General features: G+C 37.8%; 1 protein-coding gene across 1 annotated transcript in view; it reads right to left on the bottom strand.

The window, feature by feature from the left end:
* Positions 1–18,485, bottom strand: part of LOC126095271 (probable E3 ubiquitin-protein ligase HERC1) — an 814,023-nt gene that overhangs the window by 670,887 nt on the left and 124,651 nt on the right. Inside the window, exons 11-13 of the mRNA XM_049910030.1 lie at positions 11,306–11,434; positions 10,656–10,806; positions 4,467–4,625 (exon numbers count right to left, since the gene is read on the bottom strand). Of these exons, the coding sequence (XP_049765987.1) occupies positions 4,467–4,625; positions 10,656–10,806; positions 11,306–11,434 (439 nt within the window). The remainder of the gene's footprint in view (positions 1–4,466; positions 4,626–10,655; positions 10,807–11,305; positions 11,435–18,485) is intronic.

The following is an 18,485-nucleotide window of genomic DNA, read 5'->3' as shown; positions in this document are numbered from 1 at the left end:
TTGCTCAAACTGAGCTATGGGGAAGTGTTGTAACTTTGTTCATTTGAAAACAGCAATTGAGAGAAACATTCCAAATATGAAGTCCTTACCTAAATATTGTAAATAATTGCTGCTCACCAAATAGAGGAGATGCTCAGTAGCATATAGCTACAACAAAACAACTGTCACAAATTAGCCTTTGGCCAGTATGGCCTTCGCCAAAAATAGATAAACACACACACACACACACACACACACACACACACACACACACACACACAACTGCAGTCTCTGGCAACTGAACCCACACTTTTTGACGAAGGCCATACTGTCCGAAAGCTAATTTGTGACAGTCTTATTGTTGCACTTATCTGTGATTCAGCATTTCAGCTATATGGTGGGTAGCATCTTTCCTTTTCATAATATTGTTACATTCCATCCTCAATTTTCCATTATATGATATTGTAATTAATTATTTGCTCTCACTGCGTGCTCTTTACATAACAAATACTTTTTGTGCTGAATCCAAACACAGTGTGCGTGCCATGACACAAGTTACTTTAACAATCCCCAGTAGCAATCCCCATAGAATGGGTGGTAGGAAAAGATTACCCCGTGAGAACTGATAGTAGTTCCATTCAGAATCATTGTCTTGGTGACACCACAAGCTCTACTGCAGAAAGCCAAAAATAAGGCAGCCGACTGCGAAGAACCGGCTTAGTGGCCACAACACCCTTAGGCAAACGGAAATGCCGAAAGGTGTAATCTATCAATTGACACGAGACTAAACACCTATTGATTTCTATGGTAGACCGAGTACGCTTGAATTGATTCGACACAGTTATTTACACTACTGACGGGGCATGGTGCATGTGCCTCCATTCTGCTGGACTTGCCAGTTGGCGTCCATGACCGCATGCTGCTGCAGTTGATTTTTTTACCTTCCTGCTTTTATCTCTTACCCTATTGCCATGTTATCAGCCCCAGTCTGTACGTCTTTTTTCTGTTGATGTGGAGCTAGCTGGATTAATCGAGACTAAGCAATCTGACAGTACCAAGACTATCACATTCTTTTCCAGCCACATCATACCAAGGTATTGCTCCTCTCTTGTTGCAGTGATCCGCCGCACTCTCTCAGGTATCGCCATAAGATGTCAACAGTGTCCTAATTAATTAACCAAGTATATCACTTACATGTAGCAAGTAAAGCCTTACAAAGATAGCGAACACTTCACACTTTAACAACACATGCCTAAGCTTATGGTATTGAAATACAACTTTGCTGCTTGGTGGTCATCATGAAACTGTGTTGCTTCTTTGCTCCACTTGGTACTGAGCAAGATGCTGAATGACATACTCAGAATTATTCCAATTGAGTGGTCGTTTCAACCATTACGTCTCTGCCTGTAGCTCTATGGATCATTGACAATATCGTATGGATTTTGTATAAATACATTTACAATAAAACCTGTGAGTCACCACCAGAGGTTGTACCAAATCCCCAGCCAGATGGTGAATACCTTGGGTAACGTCTGATGAGTCGCACAACATTACACGCATGGCCCTTCCAATAGGATAAGCTTCTGTATAACTGTCTACGCAACTTTTATGCAAATTTTATGGGAAAGTAGTTTTCAGATGCCTGGAGTAAAAAAACACTAACGATCTGTAAATAAAGTGTTTGATACCTCGTTTGATCAGCTGCCAATTACACCACTTACAGACTCCTCCTGTATTTGTATCTATACCTTATTCTTAGTTTACTCCTGTCTATTGTGAGTTCCGTGAGCCTCCATTGACACGAGTGTTGCAGTCGCTAATACACGACATGCTCTCATTTGGCCAGCTGGCTGTTTAACAAACTCGAATCTGGGTCTGTATTATAGCGACCAGGTGACCAGGCACTTTGGCTCAGTTGCAGCCCAGCTGGTCACCACCACTGTGCCCGCCATTGCCTTGGGTCCACACTCACACACAGTCAACTACAGATCACAGCACCAACTCTAAACGCTTCGCAAAGTGTGTAGAAAATACATTACATTACCACATACTTCCAATTATGAATGACTCAAGCGACATCAATGGATAATGAAAATGTAAAGTAAAAACACAAACTTTGTACCCCTTATTGCATACTTCATAATCAATTTTTAAAAAATGAGAATTCAACCCTCCATTTGTTTTAAGATCCCTCTTTTCAATGAAAAAACACTAACTTTCAGCTACCTTCCATGTACTTCGAAAGTGGTTTGAACTGGTCATTAAGATTATTAGTGTCAACCATTGAAGGCGGAAAGGAATTGTACATGGCAATGGGTAATAATCGTAACAATTTTTATTGTATTCTACTTTCATCACTTTAAATTAGCCTCAGGCAGTGGCGTGAGCAGTTACAAAAACTACACTGCAGTATGTGTGGATGGCTCCCATACTATTACGTTGAGCTAGGGACACGACCACCATGGTATTGCTGAGTGAGAGACTCCAACTTTCTGCCACAAAGCTGCCAATGGGGAACAGGTGCCTTCACATGAGGTACGCAAGAGGGTCTGCAAAGTAGCGGCTGCTACAGTGGGTCACCCTCTGGCCTGCCAGCTGTCTTACCCACTAGAAGTGTCCACCAGTCCCTCCTATTGAAGGGCAAAATGCTCTTCCCATACCATGCACGGTTCACTCCTCAGCCATATCCAGATTTCATGGATATTGTACCCATTAGTAGTAGTTCTTGGGAATAAAACCCATTTTTCCTTGAATCCTGGCATTTCTCATTTTATGTGCACGAAAAACACTCCGGATGCCCACCCGAGCTCCTGATACCATCCTGACACGTACACTCAGTACTGCATAATAGAGGGTGTGGGTATTGAATGAGTGAAGTTAAAGAGTCCTGGAGCAGGGATGGGGTAAGGCATGGGGCAGGGGGTTAGCAGAGACTTGAGGCCAGGAGGATTGCGAGACTGAAGACAACTCTCACATAAGAAATTCAGAAAAGTTAGTGTTGGGGGTGGGGAGTCTAGGAGGTGGGGGTGTGCAATGGCATGATTTCAATCTGAATCCTCCAACGTGTCCCCCCCCCCCCCCCCCCACACACACACACAAGCTTCTCTGAATTATGTACACGAAAGCGTCATTCCAACACACACTTTGATCCCATAAATCACCTGGCATTAATCTCCACTATGCCACTACCCCATACCCATCTCCACCCACCCCCCCCCCCTCCATACCCCAATCCCAGAACTGTAATTTCACTCATCCTGAACCCACACCTTCTTCCTCACAGTCTTTCTTTCTGTTCTCTCCCCCTATCTCAATCCACAATTTGGTGGCCAGAGACAGTGGTCACGTGTGTGTGAGTTGTGCTTGCATGAGTGTGTGTGTGTGTGTGTGTGTGTGTGTTTGTGTTGTCTATTTTAGAAGAAGACCTTTTGGCCAATAGCTCACATTTTTAGCAGTATTTTCTTGTGCCTGTCTGCAACTCAACATCTCCATATCGCGAACAGAAAAATATCCTTCAAAACTGCAGTTATATATATATATATATATATATATATATATATATATATATATATATTTTGAAACATATACATAGTATACAGTTTTTCAGTTATAAGATACAAAATAGATAGAATATATCCATACTAATGTGGCAGAGCTAAAAGCAAGCAACTAAGAAGACAGATCACAACACTACAGAAGCAAAAGGGCTTCACAGGAACAAAAAATATCCTTACCTGTCACTTCATAGACGTTACCCTGTAGACATAAGACAATGGTTTCCGATTATTCTGACTCAGTGATAGGTATTACGTGGAATTCCATGAAAATCGAAGGGACCCTGATTTTTCTTTTTCAATATGAAGACATGGTAGTCTACCAATGGAAAATCCAAGATGGCATGTAACAATATTATGAAAAGAAAAGTTGGTACTCACCATATAGTGGAGATGCTGAGTCGCAGATAGGCACAGCAAAAAGACTGTCACAAACAAAGCTTTTGGCCGGTAAGGCCTTTGGAAAAAATAGATCACTCACTACCACACACACACACACACGCACACGAGTGTAGTCTCAGGCAACTGAAACTACACTGCCTGAGACTGCAGTCAAGTGTGTGAGTTGTGTTTGCATTTACGTGAGTGTGTGTGTGTGTGTGTGTGTGTGTGTGTGTGTGTGTGTGAGTGAGAGAGAGAGAGAGAGAGAGAGAGAGAGATGCCTTACTGGCCGAAAACTTTATTTTTGACATTCTCCAAGACATGGAACTCTATTTAACATGCAACGTAAACTAAATAAAAATTACATAACACCCATCTAAAAAGATGGAATATAATATCTCGAAGCATACTGCACATTCCTCTTGGAACACCAGATAGCGCAACCATAACATACACAACAACTATTAAAACACAATATTAATAAGGCATACTGATGATGAAAACTGGACAAGCAGTAAAAAAGAACAGAGATAATTATTATCTATTTCTTACAGTGTGATTGCATAAATTGCAAAGAAGTGTTTCCATGAGAGCTTTAAGATCTTGTACATCCAGTTGCTCCTCTGGTTCAGACCAACTGCTAAAGCCAAGCAGTGCTGAGACATGACCATGGTCTTCCAAGCTTGACAAAATTATGTCAAGTAACATTCTCTGTAAACATCACAAAACATAGTTGAAACTTCCATAAAATTATAATATTTCATAGGACAATCAAGACATCAAAACAAGTAAATAAAGGTTTATGTGGTATATCAATGCAATAAAATATTTCTAAAAACAAAGATGATGTGACTTACCAAATGAAAGTGCTGGCAGGTCGACAGACACACAAACGAACACAAACATACACACAAAATTCTAGCTTTCGCAACCAACGGTTGCCTCGTCAGGAAAGAGGGAAGGAGAGGGAAAGACGAAAGGATGTGGGTTTTAAGGGAGAGGGTAAGGAGTCATTCCAGTCCCGGGAGCGAAAAGACTTACCTTAGGGGGAAAAAAGGACGGGTATACACTCGCACACACACACATATCCATCCACACATATACAGGCACAGGCAGACATATTTAAAGACAAAAAGGCTTTTTGTCTTTTTGTCTTTAAATATGTCTGCCTGTGCCTGTATATGTGTGGATGGATATGTGTGTGTGTGCGAGTGTATACCCGTCCTTTTTTCCCCCTAAGGTAAGTCTTTCCGCTCCCGGGACTGGAATGACTCCTTACCCTCTCCCTTAAAACCCACATCCTTTCGTCTTTCCCTCTCCTTCCCTCTTTCCTGACGAGGCAACCGTTGGTTGCGAAAGCTAGAATTTTGTGTGTATGTTTGTGTTCGTTTGTGTGTCTGTCGACCTGCCAGCACTTTCATTTGGTAAGTCACATCATCTTTGTTTTTAGGTATATTTTTCCTTCGTGGAATGTTTCCTTCTATTATAACCATATCAATAAAATATTTCGATACTTATTTCCATGTCAATTCACAGTGAGTCCACCGTATTTTGAAAGGAATCAAGTCACTTAGTCTCCTCTCACCTTCTTGTGAAGAAGATGGGCTATAAGACGAAAGGAGAGTATAGGTGTTCTGAAATATGGTCACACTGTGAACTGATGTCAAGAAATCTGAGGAGATTTTGCACCATCAAACTAGTACAATTATAAATGCATTCATTCTTAATTTATTTTAATTCATTTTTAGCCAATGAAGAACAGCCAGGGGGAAAATATTGAGGTAGATAAAATTGTACAAGGAGGAAATAATTTATTTAAAGTAAATTACTCATGGAAACATGAATTTTTCTGTCAGGCATTTTCACATTATTTGTAGAGAATAGATGCGGATATAGAAATAATTCTGATCAGAGAGCAGTATGATGCAAAAAACTGAACTTAACAGGCAGGAGTAAATGAAGAAAATTCATAGTGATTACAGAAGATTATTCTACAAATATTTCAAATGTCAACTTTTAAACTGACTTTTAATTAAGATTCCCTTATTTGGTGCATGTGGTGAGATGAACATGACTAATGTTTTACCAGGTGATTATAGCTCAAAACAGTGTAGAAGATAAAATAATTTTAGTTAACTTTTTTCCCCTTGGCTCAGTATGGTGTATTTTGATTTAACTTAAGAGTTATACACATTCAAGAGTAAAGATGACCACATGTTGCCACATTTTCATAAGCAACAAAGTAAGTAGGTCTGCAAGAACACAAAACTCATAAACAGGTATACACTCTATTGAAAATCAGTCATCATCAATGACCGTTCATAATGTAAAAGTCAATCCATTAGGCCAAATGCACTATGTAAACAGAAAGAGCTGCAGCCAACACATAGAAAGAGCAGTGAAGAAGACTCAATTATGACCAACCTCACGTCCCAGGGCAGACATGTGCCATCCTCTTATAAGGAAGAGCTTGCCAAATGTTTTACAACATCTGCAGAATGGTTACAATGAGATGCAAATAAGAAGTGCCTTAAAGGAAGGTAGGAGAGGGAACGACAAACCAGAAGAAGAGGCCAAACGTGTATTCCTGCCATACGCAGGGCAGCCAACTACAGTATTGAGTGCAAATGTGGGATGTAGTGCATCAGACAGACACAGAGAAGCATCTGGCAGTGCCATTTGGAACACGTCAGAAATGTTTGACTAGGGCAGACAGCCAAGTCCACGATGGCAGAGTATAGCATCAATGAGGAACACACCTCTGATTTTGAACAAATGATGAAACTACGGAACACCAATGGCTTCTGGGACTTGATTGTTACAGAGGCAGCAGAAATACATCTGCACAACAACCTATAAATGAGATAGCAGATTTCAATTCAGCAGAGTGTGGGATTCCACAATTATGAAAATATGACAGGACTGCTCCTTTCTGAAGGTGGTGGCACCTACGTACGGAATGGACAGACATTGCAAATCATGCCCTCACCAGGACTGCACTGTGTTCCTCCTCCACCAGCTGCACTGCATTCTCAATCCACTGACACAGCACCCTCTTCCAGAAGCTCACGATTGGCCCACCCACAGAAGAGATCAACACTCCAGCTGATATATTTACGTGCAGAACATAGCATCCCAACACTTCGCCTGAAGATAACAGTTACAGAACTTATTAAAATACTGTGACAAGATGATGCAACCACTCGGATGATCACCCAAAAACATTTTATCATTGGAATATGCTGAGAAAGCTTGCAATCGCATACTGTAGAATACTATTCAAACATGTGGGGGCCTGTATCAAACAGTACTAACACGGGATAGTGCACGTATACAAAGGAGGACAGCACAAATAGTCACATTTTAGCTTGTCTCACATGAGAACATTATGTAAACAGTGAAAAACCAAATCTGGCAGATGGCTGAATACAGATATCAACTAACCCACAAAAGACTAATTATAAAGTCTGAAGGACTGTAAAGACAAGATTAGACTAATTACAACCTGCACAGAGGCATTTAAGCAGTCATTCTTCCTTTGTCTCATATGGAATGGAGAAAAAAACCCTAATATGCAGTACAATGAGAAGTATCAAATTTCATAAGTGAATATATGTATTGCGAAAGTACTGCAAATATGCCAAGTTCCTTAAATAAATGTCTGCAAGGTGATCCTGGGTGGGCTCCAGCTATTATTCTGATTATATGCTTTTATGCAATGAATACTTTTTCTCTTAATGATGAATTACCCCAAAATATGACACCATATGAAAACAGTGATTGAAAATAGGCATAGTAGACTAATTTTCTGATATGTTTATTGCCAAAATTTGCATCAACCCGAATGGCATAAGTAGCTGAACCTAAGTGTTTCGGCAGATCATCAGTGTGTTTCTTCCAGTTCAATTTCTCATCAATGTACACATCAGGAATATTGAATATTCTGCCTTAGCAACAGACAGCTGTTTGAAGCCTATATTTATCAATGATGTTATGCCATTTACTGTACAAAATTGTATATACTGTGTTTTCTCAAAATTTAGTGAAAGCCCATTTGCAGAGTATCATCTAATAATTTTCTGAAGGACATTATTTACAATTTGCTCAGCTAATTCTTGCTTGTTGGGTGTGATTACTATACTTGTAACAACAGCAAAAGGAACTAGCTTTGCATTTTCATGAATATAGTGTGGTAAGTCATTAATATATGAAGAATACAGGAAAAGAACATACTTTGTCCACTTTTTTCTCAAAAATGCATTACATATGCCATAAGATGTAGGATTCCATGTTCTTTAATATTGTTAATTGACCAGTGCTTGTGCACGTAACTATAACAGTGTGGTAATACGAATAGTCTATGTTCTATAGCCCATTTTAGGTTAGGCAGGCAGGGAAAGGATTTTTGTGGGAAGTCTTTGTTCCGAACCAGATTCCTAACACTCCTCATGAATGTTTCTGCCTGTCTGCCACATTCGCTGACCTCTTTCTCATTACTTCCATTTTCCTCTATCACACTCCCCAAGTACTTGACACTTTCCACTTTCTTCAGTTGTTCAAGGGGCAAAATTTAGCACACAGAGCTATCACTTCTGGCACCAACAAGGACTCTAACGTGACTGGGCATTGAGTCAAACTGAACTCTGATGACAGACATGGGTTAAATACTTTCACATTTGCTTCAACTCTTTGCCAGAGTTAATCAGTCCTTGTGGCTGGCGAGTGGTGGCATGCCAGTTTATCGGTAACTTGTGACCACAGGTTTTCACTGGATGAGAGATCTGGAGAACATGTAGACAAGAGCAATAACCTAATACCCCTGTAAAGAAAGAGGTCACGACATCATGGGCAACATGTGGTTTTGCAAGAAGATATCACAGAGACCTTGAAGATAGGGCACAGCCACATGTCAGGAATGTAGTGCCCTCTGTCCAAATTATCGGCTAATCAAACTAAAAGTGATTAAGTTGTGTACCTAACTGCCTAACTGCACCCCTTCTGCTCACATCAAGTGCTCAAGTGCTCAACATGTACGATGATGCTGGATGCCATCTGGCAATGTTCGTTCTCCTCTGACCCTCCACACATAGATATGTCCACTGTGAAGCTGTGCACGTAACTATAACTCATCTTAAAATACAATGTGGTGACGTGTGTGTCCATTGTTAGTGTTGGGTATGAGCACTGGATTTCTAGATGTTTCAAGAGCCATGCCTCAACATTCTGTACCGGGACCCTTACTTTTTAGAATCTATATTAATGAACTGCCTAGTATCAAGCCATGTAACTCTGTTCTGTATGCTGATGATATCACCTTTTTTGCAACTGTAAATGACACAGGGGATCTAAAGGAACAAAGCAAAGCTATCCTGAGAATTTCTAGTAAATGATTTAAATATAATGAATTAACAGTGAATCAAAATAAAACCAAAAATGTTATTTTTAGTGTTAGCGATACCAACAGTGATTGTATGACAGTTAAGTTCCTTGGTGTACCCTTGGATTACAAATTAGGTTGGAACCTCCACATAGGTTCTATGTACACTTAATTATCAACAGTCATATATCTGTAACATAAACTTAGAGCTTGTGTGAAAACAAGATGCTCAGCTACTATTATAAATTTTTTTTATTAGCCACATAACATACTGCATACTGCTCTGGGGCATCTGCATTGGTGCACTGCTGCCAGAAGCACACACTACCTCGTAAAAAAATCTTTAGAAATGTTGTACAAAACTGGCTTTCAAAGGAGGCCTTCTATGCCATACAGAAATTTTTTGACTTTGCTAAGAAAGGTCTAAAATTTTAACTTATACTCATTGTATGTTTGTATGCAAATCTACATGACTTAACTATATTCTTTATTATTATATATACCATTATGTATAATTCTGTTTGAATATACTATGGACATCAATAACACACAAAATGCTCCAAGATGAAATAGATAAATTAACTAATGTCAGTGTATCTTTCTCTGCTGCTGTGTCAAGGAAGCCATAACACTGGTCATCATGCTAATAGTCCCTGGTGTTCTTGCTGTAATTACCCTGATCATACAGATACTTGTCTTGCTGCAGATAAACTCATTTTCTGATTCAAGGTATATGACATCATTGTACGATCCTGCTTGGCAGAGTGAACAATATGTCTGTCCTCTCCAGTGCTGGTTGTATGGAGCAGTTAAGGTTATGCATTGAGTGTAGCCCTCTTGAACTCATCTATTCTACATTCAAACAATGGAAAATCCAGGATGGAATTCTATTCTATATTTGCATAACAGTCATGGAAGTTCAACCAATGTGGGTAGAAATATTGTGGAACGATGAATTTCAATCTTGAAAGGCCATTATCCTACCACTGTCAAAGTATGACACGTGCTGGTAGATTTTTCTCCTTTCCACACAAGACATAACACTATTTTCTCAAAAACAATGAAGAATCAAATGTGATATCTGAATGAGAAACCCACTGGATAATCTTTCCTTGTCTACAGAGTGTAGATGAAATTACTTCTACGTAATTTGTGGGGTTGTGAGGGAATGCTAATCATTTGCATATCCAAGCGCGCAGTACACTTCATGCCAATTTGATGTTTGTTGCATGCCATCTTCATCTTCAGAGAGTTGCAATGGTAAGCTGTATATTTCAATAGCAATGTGTGATTTGTGTAATGTTACCATTGAGGGAAATAACACCAGACAAAAACTACAATAACAAGTATTTTCTAGGTGTTACCTGTCCTTTAGAAAGGTTTAGCCCTTGAGGTAGTAGAGAATGTAAGAGTTCCATGCGTTCTTTGAGTGGTGGAAGCAACATTGGAGCACCAATCGCAAGTGTTTCATTAATAATTTTCTCCACACATGGTGGGGTTGACAAGTCAACCAACCTGTAACAGCAGATATGAGATATTGATTATTTTATGATAGTGAAAATGCCAGGATTGAAACACTACACAAAATATAAAGTTAACCACTCTGATGCAAATTTAAGAGTCCTTCATAGGTGTACTTAATGATCCAATAAGCTCATTAGCTTTCAAGATTCCATTCTTTTTCTACTGCACTAGAACTAGAAGAAAATCAGTAGTTCTAAAGCTTCTTTTACATAAATTATGATGTGCTTTCTTTGAATAATATACTTACAAAATAACCTTTGTGGAATTTTTATTTTCAGTACCATACCCTGAACAGTACTCTCCATTCTTATAACACTTTTAAAAGTTTAACAATGTGCATAGGGAAGATACATTTACCATTCAAAGCAATTCATTTACAGTGTGGTGAATGGGCTTCTATCTCAATTCACAATCACTATAATTGCAACCAAAATAAAGAAAACAGTTACTTAAGATCAAATAAGTGTTCCTTGCAAATCCAAATAAATACCTGAAAAGGAACTGTCGTAGTGCTTTAGCTTGTCTTCCCAGCACAGCACTGCCCAAGCCACCAGTAAGAGCCAAAGACAAGTGAGCACACAAAAGGCGCAAGTTAAGGCTCACGAACAAGTGCTTCTCTCTGTAAACAGAGTTAACATGCTACTGATCATATATTACCACTTTAGTGGTACATTTGTTATTATTATTATTATTATTATTACAAAAGACACTGTAAGGGTAAGATTAGCTGACACATCACTTAACTTTCATAGTGTACAAAAATTACATGGAGTTTTTACAAAATCTAGAAATCTGCATGCAAATTATGTTGCTCATCAAAACAGCATCCATTTTAACGTCCTGATCATTACCAACCCTAAAATGTTGCTCTCATTATTGTTTACATAGCCTGCTTGTATGGGTAGGCTAGCGACTCTCTTTGTTATTACATTTTTAAAAAATGAACATAGACTGTGAAGACTGTTTTACCATTATTAAGATGAGACTTCTCACAGTTCATTACTCTAAAATGCTATTAATAATTTACTGCATCAAAAGTGAAAAATCTCCAGTACACACTTTACAGTATTGTGCTGCTTTTTCTATCTAATATATGTCTCAAAAAAACATTCTTCTCACAGGTTAATACTTCAGTCTACATTATTACTATATCAATGGTCTGCTAATTGGATGTTCAAACATTCTCTCTCTCTCTCTCTCTCTCTCTCTCTCTCTCTCTCTCTCTCTCTCTTTCTCATCCCATCCTCTCTTTCCTCTAGTAATAGGACAGGTATCTGAATGTAACAGCAGTGCACACAGTTCCAGTTATTTTTTGTTTACTTGCATCCATAGTCCATCAATGTTTTAGAAATCACATTTCCCTCATGGATTGTTATTGAATGTGTTTATTCACCATGATGCTTGATTTTGGCCTATTATGGCACTCTGTGAGAAAACTGGTACAGAGAGAATCAAAGCATTTGAGACGTGGAGCAACAGACGAATGTTGAAAATTAGGTGGACTGATAAGTTAAGGAATGAGGTGGTTCTGCGCAGAATTGTAGAGGAAAGGAATATATGGAAAACACTGACAAGAAGAAGGAATAAGATGATAGGCCATCTGTTATGACATCAGGGAATGACTTCCGTGATACTAGAGGGAGCTGTATGGGGTAAAAACTATAGAGGAAGACAGAGACTGGAATACATCCAGCAAATAAGTATAGACGTTGGTTGCAAGTGCCACTCTGAGACGAAGAGGTTGGTCGTATCAAACCAGTCAGAAGGCAGAAACTTACAAAAACCTCTCAATTCACAACTTACTATGAAATGTATCAACACATATTGTTCCTTTTACAGAAGACACTATCCTCATGTCAGCCATGCACAGGAAATATGTAAACATGGTTGACTCTAAGACAGTGTCATCTTCAAAGGAACACTATGCACTGAGACATTTCATACTGAGCTATCACTTGAGAACAGCATAATAGTCTGAAATCATGATAGTATGATGAAGGATTACAATTATGGGGGGGGGGGGAGACTTTTCCTCCTTTCTATAACATACAGTTCCATTACTGAGTTTTATTTTTGTACGGTAATACCTGTACTTCTCATGACATAGGCAACTATTCCTTGCTTTCAATATCTTAAATTGCCTTTTCCATACCTCTTCCTCCCCATTAATGATTATTTTTGGGCAGAAGAAAGAGTAAACTTGAAGTACATTAAATTTTACCATAATATTGTCAGAAATGTGTTAGCTGCCACACGGTATGATTATGGAAACAATAAATTATGCTGCATAGGCAAATAAGAATTCAGTTACATGCAATGCAGCAAACAGCAAAAATGTTGCTGTAATTTATGAACAACAGATGTCAGGTACCAAAAGTTTCATTCAAGATCAAAATGAAATAAGAAAATATTTTGAATTTTTAACTCCACACATTCCAGCATTGTTAGGTCATTCTGAATTAATTCTTTAATTTTACAAAAGCAAATGTGACTCTGAAAAGATTGAGAAAGTACTTTCAAGTCTCACATTCTTTTCAGTTAATGACTTCACACCTACTTACAACAGTATGGACATACATAAGGGGAAGGGAGGTTTACAACAATTAAAAGTAACAGTTTTGGCCAGTATGTGTCAAGTGAGCTTAAACTGTATGTGTGTGTATGTGTTTAATTGTTAAATAGTCATGTTTGAAAAAACTATGAAATAGATAAGTCATAAATCTCTCTTTGGTTTTATTTCTGAAAAACAAAGACCAAACAAAAAGACAAGAACTCATTTCAAAAGACAATCTAATTTATAGTTTACAGGTTTTGCTAGCTGTAATAACTAATTTATGGAATATTGTGCAGAATCACAATAGTTTTGTTTGTTTCGTATTTGTAGTTTGGATAAATGTATAAGTGGTTCTGGTAGGGTGACAAGTCCATCAAGCGTTCAACAATCCAAACTCACTTTCAAATTAATTCAGCAGAACTTTCAAAGTCTTGGCAATAAGCACAACGAGTTGGATACCATTACAGCTATTGATAACCCTGATGTTTTAGTTATAAGTGAACACTGGTACACAGATGAGCTAATTAGTGTATGTAAGCCACTTTCCATGATCTTTTGCTCTGCCTTCAGTAGAAAAGAGAAACATGGTGGTGGGGTAGCTATCTTTGCAGCCAGTGGTAGTAATTATAGTGTAATAGATGTAAGTGCTTTCAGCATTGAGGGTGTGATGGAACTAGCAGCAATTAATTATAAGTGGAGGAAAGTGAACTTAATTATTATAGGCTTATACAGACCTCCATCTGGTAGCCTAGATAGTTTCTTTGATGTTCTTAATGACCTGCTTGTTGCCATTGACAGTAAACACTGCAATAAAAATGGTGGGTTAATATAATACTAACTGGAGATATATACATTGACTTGCTGTCTAATGACTCTGTATCTAAAAAACTAATGCTAATACTAGCTCAATTTAACTTAACATTTCTGATAAATGAGCCCACTAGAGAGGTCAACAGTGTAAAATCATGTGTTGACAACATTATAACTAGCATGTCCCACTTTACATGCAGTGCATCAGTTCTGAAGCTTGCCATTTCTGACCACCAGGCAGTACAGGTATTGATAGAAGCTGAAAATCTTCATGTCAATAGAAAAGAGAAACAATATGTGACAAAAAGAATCACCAATGACGACAATGTTAAAGATTTCAACAGTTTGCTGAAAAGCTTACAATGGGGTGAAAAAACAGCATTACTTTCAGTGATGTTTCATCAGATTTTTGTTATTGCTTCAATGTCTCATGTCCAGAAATGACCTTTACAGTAAATGACTGCAAAAAGATACAAAAAAATAACTGGATAAATCATGAAGTAAAAACAGCAAGAGAGAAACTTAGACTTTTCCAAAATGCAATGATAAATAATAACAATAATAATAGACTAAAGGTAGAATTTAAGAATTATCAGGATTACTATAAAGATCTTCTGCTAGAAACTAAAAGTAAATATGTAGCCACAATGTTAAGAAACTCTATTAACACAGGTTTAGCTGTTTGGAAAGTAATAAATAGCTTTAGGGATTGTAAGGACAGATCAACAAGTGATTTTACTATAAACCATAAAGGGCATATCCTGAAATGTCAATGTCAGATTGCAAATGTTTTTAATGAGTACTTTTCTTCTGTTGGAAAATCTGTCAATGACCATTTTAAGAATCTTCAGCATAGATATAGGGGCATTCCAATCAAACAAAGCATACACTTGGTCCCAACCAATAACAAGGAAGTCAAAAACATAGTAATGTCATTAAAAATACAAAATCAGCAGGCTATGATGAATTGTCTATCAGCACAATGAAAAGATGCATAGACAACATATCTGATGCCATGGCCACAGCAGTAAATGAAGTAATTGCATCAGGTTGTTTCCCAGATAGTCTAAAGACAGTACAAGTAACCCTGATTTACAAGAAAGGTGATAAATCTAAGATTGAAAACTACCGCCCCATCTCAATCTTACCTGCATTTTCTAAGGTAGTTGAGAAAGTTATTTATACTAGACTAATGACATGCCTGAGTCAACACAATTTAATATTTGAAAATCAGAATGGCTTTATGAAAAACAAGTCAACATCAGTAGCAGCAGCACAATTAATAGACAAAATAATAACGGCCATAGAGAACAAGGAGTATGTAACTGGAGTGTTCCTTGATCTAGAAAAAGCTTTTGATTGTGTCAACATCACCATATTACTTGACAAGCTTTGGAACCTGGGTATCAGAGGAACTGGCTATGAGCTAATAAAATCGTATATGAGCAATAGAAAACAATTTGTCTTGCTTAAAACAAACAGTGGGTCTTACAAATCTAAAATTACTGATATCAAATGCCTCAAGGTTCTGTCGTGGGACCCCTTCTTTTCTTGACAAATGTTAATGATATACAGTATTGTTCTCCTAACTGTACAAAAATTATGTATGCAGATGACACATCAATAGTGTGTAAACACAAAGACTATGAGAGTCTGGAGGTACTGTGCAACAGTGTAACTAATAAAATAGTCAAGTATTTTAATGAAAGCCATCTAAATGTAAGTGCTTCAAAGACTGCAATGATGGAATTTAACACATGACATGAAATTATCCATAGGAAATGACATTGTAAAAAAGGAAAAATGGACAAAGTTCTTGGGAATTACAATCCAGGACAGCCTCAAATGGGACATGCATATTGATTCCTTAGCATGTAAGCTGTCAAAGAATGTGTTTGCTATAAATCTGATTAGCAAATATTGTAAGGACATGTGTGTACTAAAAACTGCTTATCATGCCCTATTCTCATCAAATTAAACTATGCTGTAGAAATATGGGGTGCAACAACTCAAGCCAACCTAAGTACATTATTAATACTACAGAAAAAAGTTATCAGAATTATTTGTGGTGCCAAACCTTGAGAATCATGTCAGAATCTGTTTCCAAAATTAGGTGTGCTTACCATTATAGGTGTATACATATTGAAAGTTATATTGCTTGTGAAAACAATAAATCCAAATTTCAACTGTGACCTGCACCAGTACGATACAAGGAAAAAGTTCAGATACCACATAAATAGCCACAGAACAGCTTTATATGAAAAAACTGCACTTCATGCTGGGCTGAAGCTAGCCATTGCTCTACCAAAAATTCTCACAACCTTTCCTACTAACAAATTAAAAGATCAGCTAAAAAGAATTCTAATTGAAAACCCTTTTTATTCACTAGACGAGTATTATATCTGTATGAAAAGTGCTTCATAAGTATGTCAAGCTCATAGTTTTAAGTAACCTACAACTAACATAATGTTGATAAAAACAATATTTGTAATATTGTGATTGTATACTACCAAATGTAAAATCCATCAAAATGTAAAATGTTGTGTTGGTGGAAGTGCCAACACCGTTACTAGAGGAGGCCGAAATGCACGCATTTTAGCTCACGCAGGCTGGCATGAGGAGGAAGAACTATACTGACATGAGGTCTGGAACATGACAAGGAATTAGAATTCAGAAAGCGGGCGTAATTAGCTTGATACTTAACTTTAATCCATTAATGACGAACATCGCTCTTGACAGTACATGATTCACAATATTGTTTGCTCAGAATTCATTCTAATTACGGAATATGGCACCTTGCTAGGTCGTAGCAAATGACGTAGATGAAGGCTATGCTAAACTATCGTCTCTGCAAATGAGAGCGTAGGTAGGCAGTGAACCATCGCTAGCAAAGTCAGCTGTACAACTGGGTGAGTGCTAGGGAGTCTCTCTAGACTAGACCTGCCGTATGGTGGCGCTCGGTCTGCAATCACTAATAGTGGCGACACGCGGGTCCGACGTATACTAATGGACCGCGGCCAATTTAAAGGCTACCACCTAGCAAGTGTGGTGTCTGGCAGTAACACCACATAAAATTTATTAATACAAACAAATCTTTAGTTTGTAATTTATAAACTGACACTTTCAGAAGAATAATCTGTATGATGTCCTGAAACTGTATTATTTCTAGGGATTGTATTTGATTATTCGATGATGAATAAATATTATTATTATTATTATTATTATTATTATTATTATTATTATTAAACACTCAAGTTTAGGCTTTAATTACAAGTGAAATAGCGAACCAACAAGCTTATTGATGAATTTGTTGTTCCAATACATTCTTTGTTTGATTCTGTGTTAAGCCACAAAACAATTTGTTTTTAATGTTCAATAACTACTTTTTATGATCATAGTAATAACTGACCATGTTTTTGGCAACTTTGTTAAGAACTGCTCATTTTAAAACTCTTGAAACATGTTTGTTCAATGATAATGAAATTTTAATAGTTAGAGGCACATATACTGGTAGTGTAAATCTCAACTCACTTTTAAATGACTAAAAAAAGATTTTATAATTTTTCTAAAGCAACTTTCTCTCCATGCAGTATAACAGAAAGCATAGGTTTGTTTCAAATCTCTCTTCTGTAGTAAACTGAAACTATAAGCACTGAGACTGCACAGTGTGATACAATTTTATAAAGAGTAATACTTAAGAGGGGTTGTGTGAATGTTCGACCATGCTGATGTAGGTTCATGTTTTCTGTGCCACATATGCCGAACCAAAATGCTGACTTTCTACAGGTTCAAAAATATCTGTGACAAAGTTAAGTTACAGTCAGCCCAATTTTTCTTGAGGCATAAGCTGCATGTCATGCGGAGAGGGAAGTGGTTAAGTACTTTTGGAGCCACTGCCTGTGGAATGTTGTGGTGAGTGGGTGGGGGTGAAGATATCTCTCAGTGCTGACAACATTTGCAGCTGGTCCATGGATTATGATACTGGAGATACATTGGTCATCCTCCAACCAATGATGAGGAATAGCTGAAGTAAAAGATCCCTGGATTCCATCAGATATTTACAAGTTTCCAGTTCCTGGGAAGAAGAACTTTCCTACCCCCCACCCCCAACATCACTGGCACTCATGGACTGAATGTTCTAATGTCATGCAGGGAACTATGAGCTTTTGTTAGTAAGCCTTTTAATAACTGGAAGAAAGCTTTAAGAGAGCTTAGATCACAAGGTAGACAATAAATACCATAAATTCATTGCCAAGCAGTAAGCAAATGGTGTAAAGGTCCCAGAAGGCAAAGCACTTATGTTATG

This window comes from Schistocerca cancellata, chromosome 8, assembly GCF_023864275.1.
Source record: "Schistocerca cancellata isolate TAMUIC-IGC-003103 chromosome 8, iqSchCanc2.1, whole genome shotgun sequence".
NCBI classification, from domain to species: Eukaryota; Metazoa; Arthropoda; class Insecta; order Orthoptera; family Acrididae; genus Schistocerca; species Schistocerca cancellata.
Note: the sequence above shows the minus strand (reverse complement) of the source record. Positions and strands in the feature narration are given on the sequence as shown.